Source organism: Sorghum bicolor, chromosome 4, assembly GCF_000003195.3.
Source record: "Sorghum bicolor cultivar BTx623 chromosome 4, Sorghum_bicolor_NCBIv3, whole genome shotgun sequence".
NCBI lineage: Eukaryota > Viridiplantae > Streptophyta > Magnoliopsida > Poales > Poaceae > Sorghum > Sorghum bicolor.
In genome coordinates, this window is record NC_012873.2 from 46,905,166 (window position 1) to 46,926,362 (window position 21,197).

The 21,197-nt window shown below is 39.1% G+C and overlaps 2 protein-coding genes across 2 annotated transcripts; both read right to left on the minus strand.

Moving 5' to 3' along the window:
* Positions 306-7,187, minus strand: LOC8084547 (ankyrin repeat, PH and SEC7 domain containing protein secG). Its single transcript, XM_021459528.1, has 11 exons — positions 7,139-7,187; positions 6,961-7,026; positions 6,637-6,825; positions 6,010-6,141; positions 5,308-5,447; positions 4,183-4,266; positions 3,408-3,581; positions 2,533-2,634; positions 1,096-1,275; positions 930-1,009; positions 306-372 (listed from the first exon to the last, which is right to left on the minus strand). Exons 1-11 carry the CDS (start codon positions 7,185-7,187, stop codon positions 306-308), a joined length of 1,263 nt encoding a protein of 420 aa, XP_021315203.1.
* Positions 10,464-17,879, minus strand: LOC8059107 (tankyrase-2). The gene is made up of 11 exons (XM_021458326.1): positions 17,726-17,879; positions 17,571-17,645; positions 17,283-17,456; positions 16,318-16,449; positions 15,631-15,773; positions 14,612-14,710; positions 14,368-14,496; positions 13,873-13,968; positions 11,893-12,063; positions 11,737-11,816; positions 10,464-10,903 (listed from the first exon to the last, which is right to left on the minus strand). The coding sequence occupies exons 1-11, from the start codon at positions 17,766-17,768 to the stop codon at positions 10,855-10,857; spliced, it is 1,191 nt and encodes a 396-aa protein (XP_021314001.1). The 5' UTR covers positions 17,769-17,879; the 3' UTR covers positions 10,464-10,854.

Here is a 21,197-nt window from a genome sequence, read left to right on the forward strand (position 1 = left end):
CTCTCTCTTTTTTTTTTTGTTTTTCCTTTCCGCGCGCGCGCGCGCGCGCTCTCTCTCTTTTTTGTGTGTGTGTGTGTGTATATATATATATATATATATATATATATATATATATATATATATATATATAGACACACACACAGGTAGTTAAGATAAAGAGTAGTCACGCAAACGTTGTTCCCAGGATAAAATGCACTTCATAGAAGAGGCAGCGAAGTGCCTCAGCACCCACTAGTAGTTTTCACATAAAAAAAATCCCGGGTAGGTCTCTGCCTCACAAGACGACCGCGTGTTTTGCTCTCTCTTCAGCAAATATCTGTGGTGCACATAGCCTGGGTGGGTGCAGACAACTTCGTGGACTCCACAGCTTTCCTGAATATCTCGAGATATAATAATATTATTAGATGTTGTGCCCCCCAGTGCGTGACCGCGTGCGTTGACGCAAAGTGTTGTGCGCGAATTTAAGAATTTTGCAGACCTGACGAGAGTGAGAGGGTGAGGGTGTCTTTTCCAACATATCAGTGTCTTTAACTACCACTCCCTCCGTCCCTGAAAGAATCAATTTCTAGAGTTGTCCTAAGTCAAACTTTTTAAACTTTGACCAAATTTCTAGAAAAACATGCTAAGATTTATAGTATCAAATTAGTATTATTAGATTCATCATAAAATATATTTTCATATAATGTGTATTTTATATTATAGATGTTGTTACTCTTTTCTATAAAGTTAGTCAAACTTTAAAAAGTTTGACTGGCACGGATCCTAGGAATTGATTCTTTCAGGGACGGGTAGAGGACCGTAAGAGGTGCTTAATATTTTTCCTCAAAAAGAGGTGCTTAATATGGAGAGTATTTTAGGTATGATTAGCAATGAGATGCGATGAAGCATGCAATTCGTATATGCTCGAACTGAAGGGAAAGATTGCATACCACAACTCATCCTCGATTTCAGCATTCCCTGGGTCCAACTTCAATCCTTCCAAAAGGGCATCGCAGGCACCCTTGTATTCCTGATGAAGCAGGAGCAGGATCAACTAATGATTTGAAACGATTTTCAGCAAAAAGTTATTAAAGGAAAACTGTGTTTCTATCTAACCTTCAGTAACATCAAGGCTTTGCTCTGCCGGTAGCAGGCCTTTGGCCAGTCAGGCCGCCTTTTTTTGCATTCATAAGCATCCAGCAAACTAAGCAAAGGCTTGCCTCCTTTACCAATGTGAAGCCAGCACAGGCTCCTATTCGCAAACAATGTTGCATCGTCAGGATCCAGCTCCAACGCCTGCATCCAACAAGTTAAAACAACAGTTGGCCGATTTGCAAACACTCAAAAAAAATAAATGTGCGTGTTATATTAAGAATATATGCATCTGTGAACAAAACTTAGTTGTGCAAGACTGCAAGCTTAAAAATTTGAAAGGATTTTTTAATGAAATTCATGCATGGATCACGGGAACAACTAGCAATGAAAAAGATTGAAAAACAGAGAATATGATGCTTTCTCCTATGAAGTTTTAACAAAAGAGTTGGAAGTGAATACCACTTACAAGCAAGTCGTAATCTACAGTAATTCAGTTTCATACTCTTCCTTAAAAAATATGAAACTTCTGAGCAGTTGTAATCTATGACATAAGAATGATAGAGAAAACTTGAACGCGATCTCATATAATTGCAAGTCTTGAAGGAAACACTCTCATAATACTATCTTTATATTTGTAAGTTACCTAAAGCATTTTCACATTTTGTTATCATATGTTCTCCAGAACAGTTCAAGCTTCTAGAGCCGACTAGATGTATAAACACATTTTAAACATACTACTTACTAGAGTTAAAAAAAGCATAACAGAATATAAACAAAAAAGGCAGACACAAAATAGCTATTCAGTATCTTAATCCAGACTAACTACTGAAGCACCAGAAAGAGAAGGCCACCTGAATCCCAGATGGTTGGGACATGTCACGTTAGTATGTGACTCCAAAATATTACCTAGAAGCCACCCAGCATGAATGCAAGTCCCAAGATTTGCAAAGATTTTAACAGAAAAGGGAACTTTAAACAGATGTTTGAATTCATGAATAATCTGAACCAGATTAGAGCAAATCATAAGCGGACCTTGTTTGCTTCCTGTAGAGAGGTAAGCAAGTCATTATGATTAAGACGGTTAATGTCATGGGAGTTGGACCAGCCCTGAGTGGGGATTAAGATGGTCAATTCCCTCACATAGTTACGTCAATATAGCATTATACAGGAAGCTAGAGATTTTATCTTCTAGATATGATTTGTTAGGAGTGGATTACATCTCTCCCTTAGGAGTCTAGTACCTCTGTAAAAAGAGAGGACAAGTATCAGTCAAAGACGAGCAAGAATCAATCTAGTTCCCCCTTCTATGTTGATCCCTCTGTCTCATCTATGATCTAATCTCACAAGCCAACTGCTTCCAGACCCGGCCAACGGCCATCCTCCTGATGGTCTTTACCATGTCATGGACTTGGGCCATGACAGTTAGAAACTAGTCCTACATGCTAGAAAGTGACATACCATACTGTAGACTTCTGCGGCAGAAAGAAAATCCTTTTTCTCGACTGCCTCATCCCCTTGTGACTTCAACTCAGCTATTTTCTGTTGATCCACACGAGCATCCTGAACCATCAAAGATTAAGCATATCAAATCAATTCTGATGCATGGGACACAATAATTATAAAGGAACTATCTAGTGTAGAGGATAAAATTGTGTTTCCTTGATTCTGAAGGTTCAAAAAAAAACTTTGGATTTTTTGGCTGTGTGGATGTATTGAGCAACACATGACTGCATTTGGCCACATCATAGAACTATTAAATGATAAAAGAACTCCAATACAAAGATTAGCAAATATACAACAGTAAAATTAGATTTGCTATTCTTTCTCTACCAAGTAACAAAATGTGGTAGATATACCTTAATACCTACACAACAGTGTCTTAAAACAAATAAGAGACTCAAAGCATCTATCTCTAGACATGAATTACAGGAAAATTGACATCAACAACAAGGAAGCATATCTTTTGAAAACATGCGATCGTATAACATTGGCCAATCATTACAGGAAAACTACTTCTAGATTATCACAAAAAGAATTCGACAAACAGGAACGGCACTCAGGAACAACTACATGCATTTTATGCCAATACAAGCAAACAAGAATAAATGAGTAAATTGTTGAGCCATAAAACATAAAGCAAAAGGAGCAAATATGCTAGTGGCCAATAGGGTGGGTGGGGCAGAAGGAGAAATAAAGCTCATGCATTATGGTAACAGAACTATAAGTATTGAACTGAATTTTTGACATCACTCATTAATGAAAAAAATGGTGCCCCATAGCTTAAAGCGCTACAATTATCATTCCTCACTAGAAATATACTATGTATCCACAACAGACATGAGGTTCAAAGTGCTTGAGTATTTTAGAAAAGAGATGGATCTTACATCATTTCGAGGCTGCCAATCAGGACCAAACCCCAGGAAGCAATTCAAGCACTCAGCTGAACCATTACTCGGAGCATCTTGTAGATAATTTAAGATATAATCTCCATTGGCAATAGCACCGGCCTATCATGAAAAAGTTTGGTTGTCATCCAAATGACTCAAATTGCCTACCATAGCCTTTGCAATTTCAGAAATAAAAAGAGCACTGCGCTTTTTGAATGGATTTTTGTTTATTTCCATCATATTGTAGTAGCCAAATTGATGGAAGTGTACAAAAGAAAGATCAAAACACGCACAGACGCACTGTGACAAGTGTCATAGGGCTCAAACAAGTACAGCATGCTACGAATGTGGTTGTCAATTGTCAGAAACCAAAACCTGACCAAATAATGCTCAAGATTGCTAACCTGAGTATGTCCAAATGTTGCAATGAAACAAACAGAACATAACAATTCTACGAGTTGACTTTTTTCTCGAGTGCACAAAAGAACTGCACATAATTGCATCAAGAAGAAATGTAAACTAAGGCTGCACACTCTTTCTTTAGATCAGAAATATGCCAGACATGCAAGAAAAAAATAAACAATAAAAAATCCAGCCACCATCAACTAAGGCTTAACCATGGACGGTAGACTGATACTGTTAAAAAAATGGTCAGTATACTGAAAGCTTTGGGCCCAGTTCTAGGGATTGACATACCAAGTTTAAGTTTAACATAGCATACCTCAACGAGGAGCTTCACGCATTTCAGCGAGGCAGCACTTATAGCAAAATAGAGAGGTGTCATACCATTTACCATCTTGTTGTACTAGCAAGAAACATTAAGCATGTTAGTGTGTACCATATAATAAGGATATTTCCAATATTATGGAACGATATAATTATGGTGAGATCGCTCCCATCACTCGGCTTCTAGCACAAGCCAGGAGACTATATCAGCTGACTTGGTGAATATAGTGCTTAGGCACCGCTCAACAGATTGCATCTAATTAACATGGACTCCTAATGATAACTTTACTAATACTGGTAACCTTCCTAATACTAATAACCTTGCCAATGCTGATGCGTGGATTCTTTCCATCATAATAGGAAAAGCCTACAGATAGAATGGTAGTAGTCTAGAAGAACACTAGCATGCCAAACTTTCAGTAATACTGAAAACAGAGATGATGGTTTGCATGGCACTGGCTAGCTTAGTGCACTTTGTTCAGTTCAAGATGGCACTTAAAAAGGTGACAATACATAACAGATTAATCTATTATGAAAGTTCAAATATACAATTGGCAACAATGTCCATGATAAATTGCTGACTGAAAATTGGCACTTGACAAGCCAGAAATGAGAAATGACAATATATACAGTGGCACTTCCATTAAGGGGCCGTTGGGATCCCTTCATTTTGTGAGGAAATGGAATCTACATAATGGTTTAGGCTATTTGTCTTGGAATTTGAAATTCCACAACTTCCCAAAGTTCACATATAAGCCTATCTCATTCATAGGGTGGAAGATGGAAATTGATTCTATAGATCACCATGTTATATTTTTACTCTCCAACTTATAGCATGCTCTTCAAGTAGCTTCCCTATAGTAGAAATGCAACATATAAACCATGGCTAACAATAGTATACAAATATTCCATATACAGCCATATTAGCTTAATTAATATGTGCCTAAATTATAATTTATTAGAATGAATTCAATTCCAAGGATCCAAATGGGGCCTAATTGTATTCCCACTCAAATGATGGAATTGTACTTCTTTGGGGAAGAAGACACTGCAGTTTTGACCAAGCTTTTGAAGTGCAATATTGTACATCTTACGACAGAAGCAATGTTGTTAAACTTACATCTGCATTGTGCTCCAATAAGATCTTCACAGTACGATCTTCACCCTCAGTGCAAGCAATATGGAGTGGTGTCCCACAAGAAGTCACCGGGTCAATGTAAGCTCCTTTTGCAAGTAATAACTCTACCATTTCACAGTATCCTGAATAAAAGGGGAAAACAGGCTGTTACAATAGATTTTCACAACAGTCTACTTCTTTCCTGTAGTTTCTCATGTCTAAGATTGTCCTGAACAAGCGCTAAATAATCAACAAGGCAATGAAGGGAAGGAAATACCCCGAACAACAAGATCGATATATACTAAGCAACAAGACAAGAGTAATAAAATCACGATTTTAGGTCCCTATGGTCTTGACAACTCCGTCTCATCCTCAATTGCAGATATGGACATCATATACAACCACAAAACCAATTTTGGACCTAGCTACTTATCCACCTATATTACTTTGACAACCAAATATCCAATTTGAAACTTATGGTACCACCTTGAATAATTTGTGACAATAAAACCATCTATCATGCAATTACTGCAGTGAATAACTACTAAGAAAGCCTAAATGCACTCAAACGGAGACAGCCACTTCCACACACTACACATATTCCCTAGTAAGAAAATAATATTACCACATAATGTATTATAAATAGAAATGACCATTTTGAAAATAAGACCAATGTACAGGTGCATAATGTGTTCGTAGAGGTACCAAATCCAGCAGCTGAATGTAGTGGGGCAAACCCATCAGTGTTAACTTTGTCTTGATTGGCACCATGATCCAGAAGATACTTGAAAGTGACCACATTCTCACCGAACAAAGCATGAAGCAAAGGTGTTCTATCTGTGTCAAGCACAAAAATAATGATTCTTATTGCACAACACTTTTGGGTTGACCAATGCTTTGTTAGATTGTGCCCATATGTACTTCAAAAAAAAAATGTCCATATAACAGGGCACTCTGTTTTTCCAATAGCAGCATAACAAAGTGCACCTATGGTGACCGTGTGGAAATATTTCAAACATAATATGGTGCATGGTCCAAATTTCACAGATAGCATGGCAGAAGTACTTCAGTAAATATTTCAAAAAAAATGCATGGCCTTGATTTATGCATGAGCAAACATAATATGGCTAATGAAAGCATAAAACTAGATGCAAAGTTAATATCAGTTTTTTTTTTATTTCTAGGGTTGGAATTTTCATGCACGATCTATAAATGGCACAAAAAAATCTTAAGTGCCTGACCAGGGACTCGATGGTCCCTCGTGGTCAGCAATGATCACCGAACCACTCCATGAAAATCGACGAATGATTTAGTTGCCAAAGAGAGGCAGACCTCCACAGTCTACGGCGTCCACGTCGACCCTCAGGCGTTCGACCAGGTAGCTGCAAATCTCCAACCTCCCATTGCCGGCGGCAAGGTGCAGCGCCCCGGCACCCTTCAGGACGCCGTCGGCTTCGACCTTGACAGCCTCCACCTTCTCCCTGAGGCGGCCACTCCTCTTGTCCAGCGACGTCAAGAGCTCTGCAAGCAACGTACGAGTAGCATCGAACCGGCCGTACCCCGTACCCAAAATCAGCAATGCAAATGAGGCCAGGACCAGACCCCTAGGCCCTAGCTAGGGAGGAAGGGGGAGGAGGGACCGAGGGAGGAGCGCACTTTTGAAGGAGCGGAGGTCGCCGTCGTACGCCGCCTGGAGGAGCATGCTCCGCTTCTTGCTGCCGGCTGTAGCGGGGCGGAAGTGAGGAGCGGGGAGCGCGGGAACAGAGTTATTAGTGATTAATCGTCAAGTTTAGACGCAAGCACGGGGTGAGGAGGGTAGTGACGAGATGCTTACCGGAGAACATAGCGACGTCAGAACGGAGAGGCGGCGGCGGCGGCGCCATGGCGATCGGCAGTTAGGGTTCAGCAATGGGGAGGAGAGAGAGTTGGGTTTTGGGGCGTTGCGTGTGGGAAAGATATATATGAACGAAAGAGGAGAGAGGCCGCCGGAGGCGGAGGCGGAGGCAGGCGCGAAATCAAAGGCGACGTGCGTGCGCGCCGCGCGGGTGATGGGAAAAATGGGCCGCTGTTGCTCAGGTGGCAACTGGCGACGAGGAAAATGCTGCGGGTACCCAACGCAGTACCCAGCTACAGCATCGTGGGGTGCACACGGGAAAGCATTTATCCCTCACTGTCCCGCTGCTCTTGCCACCCATGCCCGCACTCTACGGCGCGCGGCTGGCAAGCCATCCCTCCCCCTCCCTCCCTCCGTCACCCCGCTACAACCTCCATGCCTCTATGCCACCGGAGTGGGGCAACGATGGTGGCTTGCAGCAAGCGGCACGTCTTCCTCCCTTCGTACTCTCTCTCGCTCTGCGACCTCTATGGATGATGGCGCGCCTCCGACGAGGTAGGTGGGGATAATTTAGATCTGAGGCCTCCCTTTCCACTCCCTCCTCCTGTGGATCTAGATCTGAGCTTCCTCCTCTTTCTCATGTGGATCTAGATCTAAGCCCTCCTCCCCTCCTCCTCCACGTTCTCCAACTCCTGCTGCTCCTCCTCGTCCTTGTCCTCCTACTTTGGGTCTGGATCTATGGGATGTGATGGTAGTTAAGGTTTCGGCGAGCTCTTGGGTTTCAGCGCTCGCGCGTGTTGTAATGGTGTTCTCTGGTTGTTGCAGCACGTTTTCAAGTGATGCTACAATAGGGTAGGGTTTTTGTGAGCTCTCAGGTTCAGGTCTCGTTATTATTGCAATGGTTCTCTCTAGATGTTGCAGTAGGTTTCAGTCGTTTGTTGCAATACTGTGTTTCAAGATGTTGTTTCAGTTGCTTCAATCTGCATGTTCTAGTAGTTTATTTCATGTTGTTACAACAGTTGTTCGGTGTTGTTATAGTATTATGTCCATGGTATTTCAGTTGCTCCATCTAATGTTTCAATCTGTATTGTTGTATTAGTTGTTGTATGTTGTTGCAACAGTTGTTCGGTGTTATTGTAATACTATGTCCATGGTATTTCGGTTGCTTTATCCAATACTTCAATCTATGTTGTTGTATTAGTTGTTAATGTTACATGTTGTTGCAGCAGTCGTTTGTTGTTGTTGTAATACTATGTTCATGGTGTTTCAACTGCTCCATCCAATACTTCAATCTGAATGTTGCAATAGTTGTTTGTATGTTGTTGCAGCAGTTGTTCGGTGTTTGTTGTAATACTATGTGTTATGGTGTTTCACCTACTTTAACCTATTGTTGTAGTAGTATGTACCGTGTTATTGCACTATCATGCATATTATGTTGCAGCATTAAGCGTATGAGGATAGGCTATGGGAACGAGTTAGCGGCAAGTGGATCTACTAGGGGCTGGCAAGGCGAGGGGAGGGGCGGACCCCATGCTCGTGGGGGTGGGGACGGGCTCCTTGTGTGGGGGAGCGAACGAAGGATGGTCCTCCGTGCATACGGGGTGAGTGAGGTAGGGGCGAGTTGGTTGGCAGGGAGCGGGCGAAGGGCGGTCCTCCATGCGGAGCGAGTTGGCTGGGGGTGGATGGAGTTTCCTTTTCTTTTTATTTTTTTCTCCATGTGGTGTGGATGGATGGCTTGGTGTCCGGGCGTGTTGCTAGCGCCTAACGTCCGGGCGCTAGTAGTGCCGTTCTTTTATATATTTTTTAAGGCACGCAGATACGACCCTAGATAACTTATTTCATATAATAATATATAATATCATTTGTTTTGTCATGTATTTACTACACTTTCCATACAAGTAGAAAAAAAATCCCAACATAGCTATATAGTACAAATGCTAGCAGAGCTTAGCTTGCATACACAAAAGAGTGGTTACAAAAGATATCATGGGGGAGAGGGCAAAATCAGCAGGGTCTATATGTATATGCATCCATAGGGGTGAGCGTAAGTGCATTATGTGTGATGTTTGTATCTATACCGTAATTCAAAAAAAAAAACATTTCCAAGATCCTTTATTTCAAATTGCAAGTCATTTTAGGTTTCCCCGTGTATATACATTTTATTTTACTACGTTCCCCACATAAGCATGTATCTAAAAAATCAAAGCAACTTACAATTTTGATCGGTGAGAATACTTCATTTGGCTAACAGTCCAAATAATTGAGAACTCCAACTTCATAGCAAATTAAGCCCCATCTGTTGACAATAATAGTCGACTTTTTTCAATTGATTATATTTTATTTTATTTTTGAGTAAAATTTCCCTAATTATACTAAGTTTTTTAAAACATATTAGCATTTACAAGTTCAAATAGGTGACTATCAACATATATTTCATGAAGAATCCAATGAAACTAATTTGATTATGTTTTTTTTGTGTGTTTTCTATAAAGTCGATTACAAATTTTAAAAGACTTAGCACAAACTGAACTTAAAAATCAGGTCTTGCTCCACATCTTCGCGCGCAAGTAGTGCCCATATGTTGAATCCCTGTCAACCCTGTTCTTTGCTCTAAGAAGGCCAATAACACATGCATCCTAATTAGTCTGCACTAGATGGGGTCAACGATAAGACAAGGAAAAAAGGCGTCGATGAAGGCCGATATATGAGCCCAACCCTCATGCAGGATCGATTAGTCAAGACCTAAGACACGATATAGGATCTATGTAGAATCATATGGGATCCACTATTGAATGTCATGTGAAGATGTAGAGAAAGTCCAGACCTATTTAGACCTAGATGACACCCTTATGGTAAGATTGGGTAACAAAAATGAGTTTTTTTTAGAGTTTTGGATTTTGATAACCTAGGACCTAAGGATGCAATTTGTGAATTCAAAAACCTAGATAAGACCTCTAGAAAATTTCACTGCCAGCTGCCACCAAGGCATTTTACTCTTATGTAAAACTAGAAGGATAGCTTGCACGTTGCTATGAAAAAAGATAGTTTAGAATAAAATTATATATTAAAAGGACAAACTATCATAAATAAATGGTAGTTATACATAGTTACAGTATAGCATGCTCCATTGAACAACTAAATGTAATTACTTTGGCATTTTGTATTTCATCATTCCAAAGTACTTGGCATTTTGTATTTTGCATTCCATGGGAAACTAAACACACCCTAATAAAACCAACATAATTATGTGTACTAGTGAGTTGCTGGTATGGGTGGTTTACATGAAGATAAATATGCTAGTTTACAAATATAAGATATATAGATATAGATTTGATCATTCGAACCACATGCTTGGACATCACTCTGCACAGGCATTAACCAATATAGTATACTGGGTGTCGTCCATAACTCGTGATAAACAAAATCAGTTAAGTCTTAAGTGAATAGTCGCCATAACAATGGGGTACCAGTGGCTAGTGGCAACGGACGTGAAGCACTCCCAGTGGGCAGGGTAGTTGTGCAAATGTTCTACCTCTCGAGGAATATATACATACACTAGATTAGAATGGCTACATACTATTGCACAAGACCCATCACGATATTTCAGCAGCTGACTAATTAGTTCACTTCAAAAGAGGATATATAGTGGTTCATGGATCCATATAGCTAGCAAACTTTCATGAGTGTTCCGAACAATCTTCAACACCCGTGCACGTTCATTTAACCTTAGTTCCTTCAGATACCTTCAAGGATTGCATTGCTTGCCTGCATGAAACAACAATCAGGATCCCCATAATGGTGTAGCAATCCTTATGCCTAAACCTATGACATGTGTTGACGGAAACGGTACCCTTTTTTCTATTATATAAATAAATAAATATGAAACATCTCGATCAAGTAAAATTGATTGCATAAACCTATGACGTGTTGATGGGAAACAGTACCTTTTTTCTATTAAAAACATTAAACATCTCGGTTAAGTCAAATTGTAAACCCCTCCCCTTTTTTCTATTATAAATATGATGAAACATCTCGCTGAAAACCTATGACATGTGTTGATGGGAAACAGTACCCTTTTTTTCTATTATAAATATGAAACATCTCGCTGAAGTCAAACTGTAAACCCCTCCCTCCCTCCCTTCTCAGTAGCAAAGTGGACAATGTTGACTGAGACTGCCTGCCTTACAAATAAGGAAGTTGAAGAACTTTTTCTATTTATGCTCATGACTTTTATCATTCAGAGTGAGGCCTTGTTTAGTTCCGAAAAGTTCTTGGATTTGGCTACTATAGCATTTTTGTTTTATCTGGCAATTAGTGACAAATCATGGACTAATTAGGCTTAAAAGATTCATCTCGCGATTTATAGGCAAACTGTGTAATTAGTTTTTGTTTTCGTTTACATTTAATGCTTCATGTATGTGTCTAAAGATTTGATGTGATGGGTAAGTTTTTGGGTGGGGAACTAAACAAGGCCTGAGAACACGATCCATGCAGCCTACATACACTTTAAGGAAGTTCTCAATAGATACATATATGATATATCTTACAATGAGATGTACGTTACACACATGCCACAGCACAAAGGGGCAGATGGATACCTTAGTGCGTTCTCAATTTCAGTATTCTTTGGGTCCAACATAAGTCCATCGAAAAACGCTTGGCATGCACTCTTGTAGTCCTGAGAATGCAAGATATGGTGAAAAAAAGAATTCATAGAATCTTGACAAAGTATATAACAGGACATTCTATCTCACATTCAGTAACATCAGAGCTGCACCCTGCCGATAGCAGGCCTTTGGCCAGTCAGGCCGCATTTCTCTGCATGCAAGAGAATCCAGCAAAGCCTTTTGTCCATCACGCATGCGAAGCCAGCAAAGGCTCCTGTTTGAGAACAAGGTAGCATCATCAGGGTCAAGATCCATTGCCTGCATTAAGTCAAACAGTTAGAACTTAGAAGATTTGCTGAGTTTTGTTTACTTCAAAAGAAACCATATTTGAATATGAAACAATTGGACAGAAAATGTGTACATTCTTGTCCATAGACTTGTATTAGTGCAGGATATCCATGAAACATGCAAGTACTTAGAACAAGAATTGAGTAATTAAATACAGCATAATATTGAAATAGAAGCCAACAGCAGACCCAATACGTTCTAATTTATGATGGGGGCATCTCTTGTTAAATGTTGATTTCTTTTTTGCAAACATTATTTCATTTGTTGTTTGCAAATTAAATGTTGCAACACATTCATGAATGTTGCTGCAACATTCTTACATTCAATTGTTCCAGTATTTTGAAGCAACACATGTAACAAGTTCTCAAATTTCACCAAAGATGTCCTCGATTTCCTAATCTTCCTGAGAATATGGAAGGGACTGCTAAGGGAAGTATCAAGTGAAGAGATCCATGTCATGACACTTCCTTTGTCGAGGAATATCAATGCTCATGTACTGATTGAAACTGTTTGCAGCTTACTACCTTTCCAGTTGATAGGGATGAAGGAATGAGAGATGTGTTACATTTGAAGTAGTACAAGATTCGCTCCTTCATCATATTTGTTAAGACAAATGTATCACAGAATTGGAAAAGAAATGACCAATGTAACAAAAAAAAAACACAGCCTATTTATTTAGAGTTTTATCCAGAGCAACATCCTTTGCAAATGGAAGACAACATTAGCCCCTCTGAAGCCGTGTTGTTGGTAGTGGCCTTGGCCGGGTTAGAATTACTGACACAAGACTAGTGAGTCAACCAATCAACCTGATAGTTCACAGGTTTGCCAAGCAGTTCGTTCTTCCAACTCGTGGTTCAGACAATTGGTCAGTTGTTACTTGTTAGTGAACTTCTATTGTGTAGTAAATGTTTGTGCATTAATGTTAAGTTTCATAAACAACTTATTGGCCCTCAAAATGCAAAATATGGCCCAACTTTTATTAGTCAAACAATTCTTAACAAACAGGAAGAGATGTCAATTCAAGCTTTTCTTAGTCAAATTGTTGAAGTCTAGTCTAGAAGAAAAAGTTCCGACTGCAACACCAGGAGTCAAAGTAAACCAGCAGCAAGGACACAATGGAGCATGCACTTCGGGTTCCCCTAGGCATATCCCGCAGCATCAGTGATTGCCAGCTCCTAAGATTTGAATCCAGATGCACCATCCATTCGTTCAAAGAGTAACAGTCAGCCATGAGGATTGGTCCCCTAGTATGAGAGCCAAAAAGTTAAGGACCTTCAGATAGGTTAAGAGAAGAGTAATAAGGGAGGAGTTCCAGTTTCAAGGGTCAGGCCTTGATACCCTCATCGAATATAAAAGAAATCTTCTGTGATCTTCTGAGTTCTTTCAAACAGGGAAAGCTAACCTAGCTTCACCCCTGCTAATACCCTCGTCCAATGTGTGTGTTTCCCCTTCTAAAACTGTAACCCACTTCCAGTCAGATGCATGTGCACCAGGGAAAGCTAACCTAGCTTCACCCCTGCTAATACCCTTGTCCAATGTGTGTGTTTCCCCTTCTAAAACTGTAATCCACTTCCAGTCACACACTAATGCTTTCAGGCCAAATTTTTACAAGGCATCGTATAAACCACCAGCAATGTTTGCCTTTTTTCTGGTGACTCAAAACCAAAGATAGAAGTTTTTTATTTTTTTTTTAAACACTGCATACAACATGCATTATTATCTCTTTGAATTAGAAGCAAGAAACAATGAACATACTGAGAATATGGTGCTACAACATACCTTACTGTAGAATGATAATGCAGAAAAATAATCCTCTTTCTCAACTGCCTTGCTTCCTAGTGACTTCAGTGATATTTTCCTTTTCTTCACATGATCCTGAGACAAATAATTTCAAATAAGGATGACCGGAGTAATGTATGGGAAAACTCATTTTTATAGAAGTAAAGAAACTATACAGTATTCTTATGGAAAATTGGAAATGATTGAGGAAAACATGGTTTTGGTTTTGCAAAACACATTTCCAATATTAGAGCTGGACTCATGGAGCTAAATTCACAGCAACATAACTCAGGTACAATGTGCCATTGCTAAATTAGATAGCACCAGAGGGTAAGATAGTGACTAGTGAGTATACAACATCATGGTAAAGCAATAAACTATGAACAAGAAACAATTGGCATGCAGCCATTTATCAAGCAAAGAGGCCCCAAAGCTTGAAGCCTTGAACAGTACCACTTATTATCAAACTACTAATGGAGAAGATGTTAATCTTACATCATCAGGAACATTACTACTGGCAATAGCATCCAGTAGGAAATTTAAACACTCAGTTGAGCCCTCATTTCCAAGATTAGAATCAGTTAAAGAAGTTAAGACACAATCTGAACTGACATCAGCACCAGCCTGTCACAAAAAAAAGAAATGTTACAGTAAATGCAGTTAACTGAAACTATTGAAGTTCTCAAACAACCAAAGTGCAGTTATAGGAGTTGACAAAGCTAAAGCCAAAGTACAATACCTCAACCAGGAGCTTCACACATTTCACTGATGAAACGTTTATAGCCTGAAAGAGGGGTGTCATACCATACAGTCCATATATCATGTATGTCTTGTTGCACTAGTGTGAGATGCAAAGCACATTAGTTGCTGCAGTATTGATGATAATAACTGAAGTGAAAAATATAAAACAGAATGGAAAACATATATTAATATATAACCATATATCTACTCAAGCTTTCAGCGAAAAACAGCTTCTGTGATATTGCAGTTTGCAAGAACAAAAAAAGTACAACTTCAGCACATAGTTGCCTGTGGTATACTTATTGGTCAACTTTTTGACCAGTAGGTTTTTCTTATTCAGTTTCATATGGGACTCACATAAGAGTGACATATATGATAGTGTTATATCTTCCTCTTGAGATCCCTTCTTACTTCCTAGTGGAGATAAGTAGGTCGCAATGTACGGGGTTCTTCTTCCCCCTTTTTTTTCTCTTCAATATAAAGATACACAGCTCTCCTGCTTGTTCGAGAAAGAAAAATTATGACAAATACATAAAAGGGAATGCATCCAGAAGAATTTGTCCAATGCATGTAAATTGGCACTTAGGAAACTACACATACATGATAGCATGTACTGTAGACTTCCATAGAGAAACATAGTCTTGATCCTGATAGAACATTGAGTATTGCTCTCGTGTATGGAAGGAGATCAGGGGGTAAGGTTCAAGCTATTGATTCGAGAATGCCATTATGAATATTAAAAAAGAATGAATGAGATACTTTTGAGATGTGAACGAACAATATAGACCTAAAACTAAGAAAAATAGGAGCAGAAGGAAAGAAGCAAGTAACAAATTTGAAGAGGTATCTATGCTGCACAAGGTTGTTAGCCACGCTGACAACTTCACTCAATTTTACATAGCAGCAAAACAAGCAAAACAGCATGAAGGAAACAAAGACTAAATATAATGGATCATGAGAACAACATACAACAAACAAACATGCAACCTAAGGCAGAAATATCAAAGTTATGCTTACATCTGCTTTGTGGTCCAATAAAATTTTCATAGTACCAGCTTGCCTTTCCTTAGCAGCAAGGTGCAGTGGTGTCCCACATTCATCAGCTAACGGGTCTACATAAGCTCCCTTTGCAAGCAACAGCTCTACCATTTCACAGTGTCCTGCATCAAAAGTGAAATAAAATGTACTTTATTAGTTATTACATAACATGGGTAAGCTTACTCATGATACTCATCATTCGTATCTAGCCTCCGGCAGACCTCAGTTTCCCTGCAGATGGTATACAACACCAACTCGCGTAGCCAAACAGTAAAAAATAAAAGAAGAAAAAAGATTAACAAACATATGAAATTAATTAAGGGGCGCATTTCAGACGTGGACATACTTTAACTCAAAACCTAAAGAAATAAAAGAATGGACAGTGGGAAAAACCATCTTATCTGTGTTTTTTTAGAGGATAGACTGCCTGCCATGCACATTGACACATTTAAGGATGTTGTGCATGATAGTTTGGCAGAACCTAAAATCAAATTTGAAGATGATCTACTGCCTCACAAACCCCTAAGGTTGAGAAATATAAATTACTATGCAACCCAATAAATCCTAGTAAGAACAGAATGCTGATACATAACAATATCATACAAAAAAGGTAAAGAAAATGTGGTGCAGGTGTGAACAACAGAGATATTAATGAATAAGAAAGACCTATTCCAGCAGCAGAATGTAGAGGAGCTAGCCCATCATTGTCAGCTTTGTTTGGATCAGCACCATGATCAAGAAGATACTTGACAACAGCAGCGTTTTCACTGACCACCGCATAAACCAGAGGTGTTCTACCTATCAAGAACAGACAAGGAGATGCTTATCGATGAAAACACTTAATGGCCAGAAGAATGTAAATCTCAAGAGCAGTAAACTTTTTACATCATAACTTTAAGAACCATTATCCACAAGGTTTCAGAGTATGGAGCACAGATACATGAAATTTCAAGCATTGCATGCAGTAGGGCATTACAGTGCGTGGGGCAATGTTGGGCATACTGGACTGACTTTCTCATTTTAAAAGTTGCAGAATCCCCGCAAATTTGCAGAATCAGGTACAGTTTTCTTGTATTAAAAAAGATTGGATATAAAGGTTTATGACATGAAATTGAAGCATTAATAACATCAAACTCTCTGGGGGCATTTTTCATATGTTAAAAAAAAGAATTAGTCCAGTTTGATCAATTACATGTTTGTATCTGTCAGCAGTCGGCACAACTATTTCAATATTGAACATGGCCTATTCCAAATAGATTATATGATGAGTGAGCATGACATAGCAAGAAAACAAAGACAATATCCCAATAGTAAACCCATTCTTATATTTTGTGCCTTTCTTTGTGAGGTGTGAGCACAACATAATCAAGTGGCCGTGACCTTATCAATGATATCTAAAATCTAGATATTGAGCAGCTGTGCAGCTTTGGACAAACAAAATCAAGTAAAGCATGCATGAGGACCAAGAAGTTGGGTTACTAGGCGTCCACAGGACACAACAATCAATATAACACGGTGCAATTTCCTCACCAAACGGGGGAAAAAATGAGCATGCGGCAGTCCTGTATTCCAGGCAGCGCTATGGAGTATGGACTAAACAAGAAGCAAACAACTGGAAGAAATAGACAGACCCTCGTCATCGACGACGTTCACATCCACGCGCAGCCCCTCGACCAGGTAGCTGCACACCTCAAGCTGCTCGCTGCCCGCGGCGAGGTGCAGGGCACCGTTGCCACCGTCCGTCCTTGCCGCTTCGACCGCCTCCCTGAGGCGGCCTCTGCCCTTGTCGAGCGCTCGCACCAGCCCTGCAAAGCAACGGGTTATAGTGGTGGCGGCGGCGCCACCCAAAAAAAAAACAAAATCAGCATCCAAGCACCAATCGCGGCCGGAATCGGCGACCGGGGAAGGGCGGGACGTACTCTTGAAGAGGCGGAGGTCGCCATCGCACGCCGCCTGGAGGAGCATGTACTGCATCGACGAGGAGAGGGCTGCCGCTGGAGGAGAGAGAGAGAGGGGAATTAGGGTTTGGCGTGCGCGGAGCCAAGGCCCGGGGTTCGAGACGATGAGTGCTTACCGGAGAAGATGGAGGCAAAGGGCCGAGGCGGCGCTGGTGCCATGGCAGCTCGGTCGGAGAGCAAGCTGCCTCTTCCGTAGGGGTCGTAGGGTTTTGGGGAGTGCGGGAGAAACGGAGGAGAAAGAGGAGTGGGAAAGAGTGATATTTTATTTATCTTTTTTAAGAAAAAAAAATGAAACGAGAAGAAGACGAGGAAGGAGGTGTACGCAGGAAGGAAGCCGGCAGGGGGAGACGCGCGCGCGGGGCCGGCCCATTAAGGCCTTGTTTACTTCAAAAAATTTTGAACTGTCGCATAAAATTTTTGAACATATGCACGAAGCACTAAATATAAATGAAAATAAAAACTAATTACACAGTCTATCTATAATTTGTTAGACGAATTTTTTAAATCTAGTTAGTTTATGATTGGATAATATTTATCAAATACAAACGAAAATGCTACAGTAACCGAAACCAAAATTTTTCTCAGATAAACAAGGCCTAAGATTTTGTCCAATTTTACGGTAAATATATATAGAGCATTAAATATAGATAAAAGATAATTAATTATATAGTTCGTTTATAATTTATGAGATGAATATTTTGAGACTATAGTCTATAGTTAGATAACAATTATAAAATACAAACAAAAGTTTTACGCAAAAATTTTCATCAACAAAATAAGGCTTAGCTGAAATATCACGGTATTGTACGGCCGGCCTACTTTTTTTTGAGTAAATTGCACGAATTGGACGGATTTTATTCGGGTCCTAAATTATAAAATTGCATGTGTTAGCTCTCTAATGTATTTATTAAGTGGTCTCATTTAGATTCAAAATAGACACGAGGAGCATTAACTAAAAATTATGAAGAGGACTCATCTACCACATCTATGGTGAAGCCACAACTCCTCTTTTCACTATGCCATGATAGGCTATCCCATCAACTCAGGCCCCACTCACCCATGCATGCGAAATTGTTTTAGCGAATTAAAAAAGTCATAACTCTTAAACCGAAGATGTAAATTAAATTTCGATTGCACCATTAAATTTCTTATAATAAATCCTTTGAAACAAGATCACACATGGATATATTTCGATAAAATTTTATTAATGAATATTTATCTCTACAACTAAAAGAGAACCCGTCCACAACTCCTATTCTTTTGGTGGTCTTTTTTACTGCACGATGACACACTATCCCGTCAACCTAGACCCACCACCTATGCATGCAAAATTGTTTTAGCGAATTAAAAAAGTCATAACTCATAAACCAAAGATATAAATTAAATTCCGATTGCACATGGATATATTTAGATAAAATTTTATTAATGAATATTTATCTTATAAAGAAAAAATATTTTCTTTTATTAAGTAGAGACAATATTCTAGGTTCAACAGACAATGTTTTGTCTTTGTAAAAAAATATTATCGATTTAGAAGAATAGTATTTAGGTTTTAGGTTTATGAAACTGATATTACAATATACATAAAAATACATAAATACATGACATATATAAAAATAATAATAAAATCTAGAGTAAAAAAAGCATAAGAAAAAGAATAAAAACACAAAATGGAGAAAAAATTCAAATAATGTCAAAGGGTTACTTTTCAAATATCGTAAATATATTTATAGAATATTAACATCACTAAATACATCATAAAACATCATTAAATATATTATAAAACATCACATGTATACTACGTAAACATGACATAGCACAACATAGAACACTAAATATATACTACATAAATATCACATATATATAGAAAATAAAAATAAAAAATAAAATTACTAAGAAAAAAATATAAAAATAAACATAATTAACAAATGATAAAAAGTGCATAGAGCAAATAAAATTAATGAATAATTTAAATAAAGATAAAAATAATATTAAAAGGAAATAAAATATAAAATAAGAATTTCAAGAAACATAGAAAATCTAAAAAGAAAAAAGAAAAACAAATAGAAGCAAGGAAGAACAATAAAAAGAAAACCAAAAGAAAAAGAAAATAAAAGGTAAAATTAAAACAAGAAAAGAATAAGGAAAGGACAGAAAATAAAATAAAATTGAAAAACAAAAACTGAAAAGAAATGAAAAAGGAAGAATATAGACAGAAAAAACAAAATAATAAAATAACAATGAAGAACATAAAGTACGTGGATTTTAAAACGTACCGGCATTAACCTAGTATTGTTTTAAGCATAGAAACCTTAGTGGTGGCGTGCATGGCCAGAATCTTCTAGCCTAGTCACAGGGTGGCCCATGTGTCAGCCCCATCTTCTATCCTAGGCCTTGTTTAGTTTCAAAAAAATTTCAAAATTCTCTGTCACATCAAATCTTACGGCATATGTATGGAGTATTAAATTTAGACGAAAACAAAAACTAATTACAAAGTTTGCCTGGAAATCGCGAGATGAATCTTTTGACCCTAATTAATCTATGATTGGACAATATTTGACACAAACAAACGAAAGTGCTACAGTACCAAAAATCCAAAAATTTTACCAACTAAACAAGGCCCTAGTCACTGCCAGCGTGTGCGTCGTCGGTCGCGTCACCCGCTGCAACGCGGGGGCGAGCATGTGGGTCACGAGCACGGGAGAGCGGCGGTGGCTCAACCATGCACTTGCTGCTACGTCACGCCGCATTGCCCTCTGTGTGACATCTCTCTTGCTCCAACGCCCGCTGCAGTAAATGCATTAACCGTAGCGGGTATATTATGTTGGCCGTTACGGTTAATATGATTAACCGAAACAGGCTCTTTATATTGCCCGCTGCAGTTAATCATTTACCGCAGCGAACGTTTCTGTGGCCGGAAGTATTCGCGTGCGGTTGAATAACCGTGGCAGGTGAAAACTGTGCCCGCCACGGAGGTGGAAATGGGTTCGTTGCGGTTAATCAATTTTGTAGTAGTGTTTGTAGCCGTCGCCATTACCAAGCACGCAACCAAGCTTTCGATCTCCCTCCCCAGCTCACCTCTAGACTCAAATCCTCCTCCGTTGGATTCGCAGATGCACGACGAGGCCTCTACACCACTCCACGACGTCAATCTGAGGTGGCAACTCGATTCCCCAACCTCACCAGAGATCCCAGACCGCCACCGTCCGTCCTACTATCCTAGCACCTTGATTTCATTCCCCACTGTCTTCCTGCCCATCGAGATCGTTGTAGACGACTTCACTATGGCCTTTCTCTTCCTGCTCTGCCACTTACTAGAGATCATCGACCAGAGGAAGAATCCTACGAAAAGAAAACAATTAAAAGAAATATTAGAGTAAATAAGCAAAAAAAGAAAAAAAAGATAACAAATAAAAAGAAACTTACATAAGATAAGATTTCATCATCAGAATTTTCTTGGTCACTAGGGACTTCGACATCAAAAGCTTAGAAAACACATGATATCATCACTTTCAGAACCATCTAATTCAGGCCTTGTTATTTACTTTCCCAAATATATTGCAAAATGTTTTCGGATTCTCCGTCACA